Source organism: Girardinichthys multiradiatus, chromosome 22 (assembly GCF_021462225.1).
Source record: "Girardinichthys multiradiatus isolate DD_20200921_A chromosome 22, DD_fGirMul_XY1, whole genome shotgun sequence".
Classification (NCBI taxonomy): Eukaryota; Metazoa; Chordata; class Actinopteri; order Cyprinodontiformes; family Goodeidae; genus Girardinichthys; species Girardinichthys multiradiatus.
In genome coordinates, this window is record NC_061814.1 from 42,517,907 (window position 1) to 42,525,837 (window position 7,931).

The window sequence follows — 7,931 nt, forward strand, 5'->3', positions numbered from 1 at the left end:
TACTCGAGGGTTCATGGGAGTTTGCCCAACTGCTCCACGTGTGTTTTGTGGACCTGGAGAAAGCTGTGTCACTGACTGTGTCACTCATGATGCCCTGTGGGAGGTGCTCCAGGAGTATGGGATCGGGGGGCCCTTTACTAGGGGCCATCAGGTCTCTGTACAAGCGGAGCAAGAGTTTGGTCTGCATTACTGGAAATGTTCTTCAGGTGAATGAAGGCTGAATTGGTGACTGTCTTTATGTGCCTCTGAAGATTCAGCTATGAGTCCATCACTACAGTTTTCCAGAATTATTTGTGGTTTCTAGCTGTAATAACTCAAGATGTGTGCAGAGGTCAATTAATACCAACACTGTTTTTTTTCACAGTCTGTATTTATGCGGATATCATTGAACACCTTGATAAGGGCACAGAAGTGTTCAGATCTCACCTAATCTAAATTGGTCATGAATACAGGTATGCGCAAACAGACACACTTGCACACACACACAACATATCTAACAAAGGCACACACAAAGGGATAAACTGCACTGCCTTGTAAAGTTATTTTTTATATCTGGCAACGTTTGCAATAAATTGTGACTGACCAAACAATTACACACATAAATAGATATTTATCTGATGGTAACTAAACAAGAAGTGATTATGAAAGTTGATCAGATTACTTGGAAACAATGACCTACCAATGGACAAAAAAGTACTGTAAAATGCTGAACATCAATAAAATTATTAATTAAACAAAAAAGAAAAAAAATCAGTTCAGTAGCACAAAGGCTTTTTTGAAGAGGTGGCAAAATCCTCGACACTAAAACAATAAAGCTGCAGTAGAAATACAAGAATATTTCCATTTCACATTAATTGAAGAATTATTATACATTTCCAAAACAACAGTATCATTTTAGCTTCAACAATAAGCTGTCTCAAAGGGTCACCCCTCCTATTTTGGTCAGCTGTTAAAACCTAGATTGGCTCATTACATGAAACAGATACATTATCAATATCTACACTGTTAGTTTGCAGATCATCAGGTATTTTACAACAACAAAGGGATTTCAGAATCTTGTCAATGGCTCCTTTTCTAATTAACAAATACATGGTCAGGTCTAAAAGAGGACTCACATTAAGAAGAGTGAATGCTAATCCATGGAAAATTTTGTTTTCCCTGGCGCCTTCCACCAGAGACCAGATGATGCTGGGAACAAAAACCAGCGTGTAAATAAGCAGCAGAGCAACCAGAATTGCTACAATTCTTCGTTTTTCATCAGCAGGGACACTGCGAGCTGCTGAAAGAGCTTTGATGGTCCCAACCAAAAAGAAGATGAAGAGAGGGAGGGGAAGGAGGTGGAAAATCGCAAAAAATGTTTCGACGACCTGGAAATCAACTTGACAATACAAAGGGATGACATAAATCAAAGGCACCATCCAGACCACAACACAGACCATCAAAAAGGTCTTGATGTTCCTTCTATATCTGTACCACAGCGGCTTGACGATGACCAAATATCTGCAATAGAAGAGAAACTGTCTGTTAAAAAACAGCAGATTTATGAACCAATAAAATGATCAGATAAAGAACTAGAAATATACATCAATACATATTTCACAAGTTACCTTTCCAGGGAGATACAGACCATGAATCCAACGCTGACCATCTCTGCAAAGATGTAGATGTAATAGCTGATCTCACGATACTCGCCCACCTTCCAAGACGTCATGCAGCACAGCTGAATCAGATCAGAGATTTGAAGGTTGATGATGTAGACTGGAACAACGTGATCTTTTCGCATCTGCAAAAAAACTTTCCTAATTTAACAAAGTCCACTCACTGCCATTCAGTAACATGCAGCTTTTGTCATTAACACGTTAAAGGGAGGCTATATTGTAATTGCTGCTTTCTGACAGCTGAAACACTAAAGATTAAAATTTTAGCTATTTATTGATGTTATTCACTATCAGACTTGGACTTAGTAACTACAAATACCTATTCCTAAATGACTCAGACATCAGATACAAAAAAAGTTCTGATTGGGAAATCCCTTGTTGTAACAGAATGTCCATTATTAGATGGATTGATATGAAAAAAAGGAAAATGGAAAAAATATTCAACATCAAATAAAGTTTAACATAGATATATTACATTGTGTTTTCTTAGTTTCATATACATATGTCTCATTATTTATTATATTATTTATTAGACATCTATTATAGTAAGGCCTCAATGCCACAGACTCACCAAGCAATAAACTGCAACAATCGCCACGAGAGTCAATGGAAGACCAGCACAGATGATAAATAATTGCACTACATCACTGACTAAGTAAAAACTAAAGTTATATTCAGTGCTGTGACCAGCAGAGTGGTTCTTGATGTTGAAGTCATCGCCTCGGCTCAAGTTGGTTTTGTTGATGTAGAACTCTTCCATTACTTCGTAGATATCCTGGAGATGAGATCATGGTGAACATGAACAAGTTAATCTTGTTAAATCCATTCCTGAATAGGCTCAGTAACATACTAAATACCCCATTGTGTACAGTCAATACAGTGGGTGATGTTGAAATTCAGGCCTTTGTTTATTTATGACTTAAAGTTATTGCTAAAAGTTAAAATCAACTGTTGAATTTCTGTAAAAAATTATAAATTATAAAATTTTATAGATAATTTGGACACTTACCATACCTTGGCTGTTTCTTGTTTAATGTTTCTTCTTCTAAATTAAGTATTACATGTTAACTTTAATTCATCTCCCACACCATTACACAACCACCACCAGCCTGAACTGTTGATACAAGGCAGGATGGATCCATGCTTTCATGTTGTTGTTGACAAATTCTGACCCGACCATCCGAATGTCACAGCAGAAATTGAGACTCATCAGACCAGGCAACGTTTTTCCAATCTTCTATTGTCCAATTTTGGTGAGCCTGTGCAAATTGTAGCCTCAGTTTCCTGTTCTTAGCTGACAGGAGTGGCATCCGGTGTGGTCTTCTGCTGCTGTAGCCCATCCACCTCAAGGTTCAACGTGTTGTGTGTTCAGAGATGTTCTTCTACATGCCTTGGTTGTAACGAGTGGTTATTTGAGTTACTGTTGCCTTTCTATCAGCTCCAACCAGTCTGGCCATTCTCCTCTGACCTCAGGCATCAACAAGGCATTAAGCTTATTTTTGTATTAAAATGTTTTTATTAGTCTGATTTAATATTCTAAATGTGGTGTTTTTATTCACTGTAAGCAGAAAATCATCATAATTAACTTAAATTAAGGATCGAAAACATCTGTCTATGTGGTATTAACCTACAGTATATATGTGGTGTGTTTCACTTAATAAATTGAGTTATTGAACCAAATTAACTTTTCAATAGTATTTTAATTTATTGAATATATGATTGTCTACCAGCCTTTGTACTTCTATTTGTGTTGCAAATTAATTTATCTTTAAAAAATGGTCATCATATTCTATTAATTTCTTTTATTATCCTTCAAAGTGGAAAGGTACAAATGTAAGTAGTGATGTTAAAAAACAATATGAATCTGAAGGAAAATTCAGGTGTAGGTATTTGATTATGTGATATTATTATTCTATAGTCATAATATTATTTTTTATTTATCCAAGTCAAGTCAGGTTTATTTTTATAGCGCTTTTCAGCAACAAGGCACTCAAAGCGCTGTACATGAGGAAAAACATTACAATGATACAGACACAGAAAAACAAATCAAATGACACTAATAATCCTTGAGAGTAATAATAATTAATAATCCTTCCGGGTTTACTTTTAGAAATTGGTTCCAAGCCACTCTTAATAATAAAGCATCTTCTGCTAAAAGAAGATGATAATATTGATAGTCCCATCATTCCACTGAATTCTAACTAGTGAAGCTGAGTCACTGGTACAAAACAGCTTTAATCCACATTTTCAGGTGCTAATAATATATTGCTTTGACTGGTACTGAAGTTGAACTAAGTAATAACAATCCATTGTAGTCTAACTAAGAAAGCTGGGTCATTGGTGTAAGAGCAGCAATAGTCCAAATTTTCTATTACTAATAATGTTTGGTTTTTGCTGGCATTCCTTCTGATAAAACAAAAAATATATGAAAAAGTAATGAAATCACGTAATTAGGTGCAGGACTAAGCAACACACAAGAAGAAAATATTTTGCAAGAGTGCGGTGGAATCCTGGGGGTGCGAATATATAACTGTGATTGTGTGCAAGGATTAGACTGTCAACACAGACAGAGCGCCATTGTCCTTGAGGAGAGAGATGGAAGTTTTCTCAATCCGCCGCAAAGTCTTATCTGGGTCACAGCTGATTGAGGCTGCTGGGAAAGAGTGCCATGTTTACATGACATCCAGGAGATATTTTGTCGATAGCCACTTAGCAGAAGTTGCCAATATTTGCCACGTTGGGGCACCAGATTTAGAAAAACAATAAGTGTTCTGGTTCAAGCAGTTGTGTGGATTTCCAACCACTTTAAGAGTTTTTACTGTTATCTCTCAGTTGCGAATCCAAATATCCAAATTTCTGGGACTTTCCCGCAGTTCTGGAGCGAACAACCTTCTCCATCATTAAATCCTTTCACTTCTGAGTCCAAAAGCCACTTCCAGGCTATGATTCTGTTCAAGAACTGTATCCAGCTGGCGGCTTAGCTCTCTTAACAATTCATTATTTTCCATAATGTCATGATGAAACTTTAACATTCATATATTTTAGATTCATTGCACACTAACTGAAATATTTCAGGTCTTTTATTGTCTTAATACAGATGATTTTGGCATACAGCTCATGAAAACCCAAAATTCCTATCTCACAAAATTAGCATATCATTAAAAGGGTCTCTAAACGAGCTATGAACCTAATCATCTGAATCAACGAGTTAACTCTAAACACCTGCAAAAGATTCCTGAGGCCTTTAAAACTCCCAGCCTGGTTCATCACTCAAAATCCCAATCATGGGTAAGACTGCCGACCTGACTGCTGTCCAGAAGGCCACTATTGACACCCTCAAGCAAGAGGGTAAGACACAGAAAGAAATTTCTGAACGAATAGGCTGTTCCCAGAGTGCTGTATCAAGGCACCTCAGTGGGAAGTCTGTGGGAAGGAAAAAGTGTGGCAGAAAACGCTGCACAACGAGAAGAGGTGACCGGACCCTGAGGAAGATTGTGGACAAGGGCCGATTCCAGACCTTGGGGGACCTGCGGAAGCAGTGGACTGAGTCTGGAGTAGAAACATCCTGAGCCACCGTGCACAGGTGTGTGCAGGAAATGGGCTACAGGTGCCGCATTCCCCAGGTCAAGACACTTTTGAACCAGAAACAACGGCAGAAGCGCCTGACCTGGGCTACAGAGAAGCAGCACTGGACTTTTGCTCAGTGGTCCAAAGTACTTTTTTTGGATGAAAGCAAATTCTGCATGTCATTCGGAAATCAAGGTGCCAGAGTCTGGAGGAAGACTGGGGAGAAGGAAATGCCAAAATGCCAGAAGTCCAGTGTCAAGTACCCACAGTCAGTGATGGTCTGGGGTGCCGCGTCAGCTGCTGGTGTTGGTCCACTGTGTTTTATCAAGGGCAGGGTCAATGCAGCTAGCTATCAGGAGATTTTGGAGCACTTCATGCTTCCATCTGTTGAAAAGCTTTATGGAGATGAAGATTGCATTTTTCAGCACAACCTGGCACCTGCTCACTGTGCCACAACCACTGGTAAATGGTTTACTGACCATGGTATCACTGTGCTCAATTGGCCTGCCAACTCTCCTGACCTGAACCCCATAGAGAATCTGTGGGATATTGTGAAGAGAACTTTTTTATTGGTCAGATGAAATATGCTAATTTTGTGAGATAGGAATTTGTGGTTTTCATGAGCTGTATGCCAAAATCATCCGTATTAAGACAATAAAAGACCTGAAATATTTCAGTTAGTGTGCAATGAATCTAAAATATATGAATGTTAAATTTTCATCATGACATTATGGAAAATAATGAACTTTATCACAATATGCTAATATTTTGAGAAGGACCTGTACATATGTATTGTTGGGACACCGCAATTTTGATTAGGTAAACGACTGTTAATACGCAGCTCTGACATCACCGGAGTTTATAAAAACCCACTGAAACGAACGCTGAGCTGCCACTTCTAAACGTAGTGTGCCAATATGCTCGGAGGCGATCTCAAGAGTAATAGAAGCTCGCAGGTTGGGTATACTTTTCCTCCATACTGGTCATTCCTGGAAGAGCTTGAAAAGCTGGAAATCTGTCTGATATAAGATGATCAGATTCATATCCTGATCGAAGAGGTGAAAACCCGCAGAGGGTTCCCCGAGGAGACGGATTTCATCCTTGTGTTTCAGTCGACTGCAATAATGCATCATATTTTTCCTGTTTTGAATGAAAGAGAAGGTGAATCTTTAGAGTGTTTGCGGACGCACAACACTTGCTGCTCATAACTTCACCCCTTCCTTGAAGGAGGCCCATTCACCTGCACCACTCGTCTTATGGTGCGTTCACACCAAACGCGATTTCTGCGAATTTTTCGCCTCATTTGTATGCTTTTGCCTGCTTCACATTCCGCGTGAACTCCGCGTTGGCATTCGGCAACAAGCGGCAACGCTTCACCACGTCATCAAATAGGAGGATGTGCCAATATAAATTAGCCAAAAGACAGTAGTACAATGGCGCTATTTTAAAGTTTTACCTGCTACTCCAGTCTCCTCACTGACTCTTCTACAGGCCAGGTCCTTCCTGTACTTGTCTCCGTAGTAATAATTAGTTGAGTCATACAACTCAGGCTTGCCGCACACCGCCACTATGATTTTGTCCTCCATCTTCACGGACAACCGCTTCTTCTCCGCTGCGGTCTTTCACCCTACGTCACAGCCACATCCAGTCCCTGATTGGCTGACACAACGCGAATTTAGGAAAAAGTTCAGATTTTTCAACTCGTCCATCGCGCCGCTCCGCTCCCGCTTCGCTTGCCGCGCCTTCCACGCCGTGTCCTTCGCACCACGCCGCTCCGCTCCTGAACACGCCTCTACATAGGGATAACATGTAAACTGGCCGCTCCTTTCGCAGAAATCGCGTTTGGTGTGAACGCACCATTAGAGGATTCAACACCAAGGTAAACTTGTTTTGTTTTCCATTTTGGGACATTTTTGGTCTCTAGTCTGGGCAGGGTGAGGCATATAGCTAAGATGATCCAGGATCACCATTAGTTTATCCAAGGTATTAACTTGTATGCAATATTGATTGAAGTTTGATGTTGAACTGTTTTGGCGGCTGTTTAATACTGTTGAACTCTAAAGCGCGTCTTTGCAGCAAAGTTTGAATGCGTTTACCATGTTTCGATCAACTGAGCGCTGAATCAGTTGGCGTTAAAGTGGACTTTAAAGCAGACTGAGGCTGGGAACTGAGCCTCGTATTCATCTCCATTGTTTCACAGCTTCTAGCCTTTGTGTTTTTCCACTGGGTTCCTGCCTCTGAGTTTCATGATCGTTTGTTTTGAGACTAGCCCGCTATCAGTTGTTAAAGGCTAAGGGGCCGGTTATTAAGTGCTTTACCGCATCTGAGCTGGTCTGGCTGTATTGTATAACGGTTGATAGCCACTATCAAGACGCATCAACAGACCAAAGAATGTTTATTAATTCTGCTCCACTTTCCAAGTAAACCCAAATTATTTTATTCTGACCCAGTCCATAAACTGTTGGTTTGATCTCCATCTACCCTCAGAAAGCATCCTTATTTTTGGTTATTCATTTACTCCCTTACGTACAATAGTGTATGCATAATTAAGTGAAGGTTGTTGGACCAGAATAGTGAATGCTAATAGTGGACTATTGGTTTAATAAATTTTCACATACATAAAGAGACAGCGCTTGTATTTATTTTGAGTTTGAGTGATTTGTCTGTCAAATAAGGTTAGTGTTCCACACCATTTTGTAAAATAGT

General features: G+C 39.6%; 1 protein-coding gene across 1 annotated transcript; it reads right to left on the reverse strand.

The window, feature by feature from the left end:
- Positions 1-381: 381 nt before the first annotated feature.
- On the reverse strand, positions 382-2,418 carry LOC124859605 (G-protein coupled receptor 4-like). The gene is made up of 3 exons (XM_047352492.1): positions 2,230-2,418; positions 1,608-1,783; positions 382-1,500 (listed from the first exon to the last, which is right to left on the reverse strand). Exons 1-3 carry the CDS (start codon positions 2,416-2,418, stop codon positions 957-959), a joined length of 909 nt encoding a protein of 302 aa, XP_047208448.1. The 3' UTR covers positions 382-956.
- Between the last annotated feature and the right edge of the window lie 5,513 nt (positions 2,419-7,931).

Bases quoted from the DNA above. Each gene is read 5' to 3' on its own strand.
- LOC124859605 (XM_047352492.1), bottom strand. From the start codon at position 2,418: ATGGAAGAGTTCTACATCAACAAAACCAACTTGAGCCGAGGCGATGAC. The intron at 1,784-2,229 runs GTGAGTCTGTGG...GTTTTTTTGCAG, and splicing joins TTGTTGCAGTTTATTGCTTG to ATGCGAAAAGATCACGTTGT. The intron at 1,501-1,607 runs GTAACTTGTGAA...CTTCTATTGCAG, and splicing joins GTCTGTATCTCCCTGGAAAG to ATATTTGGTCATCGTCAAGC.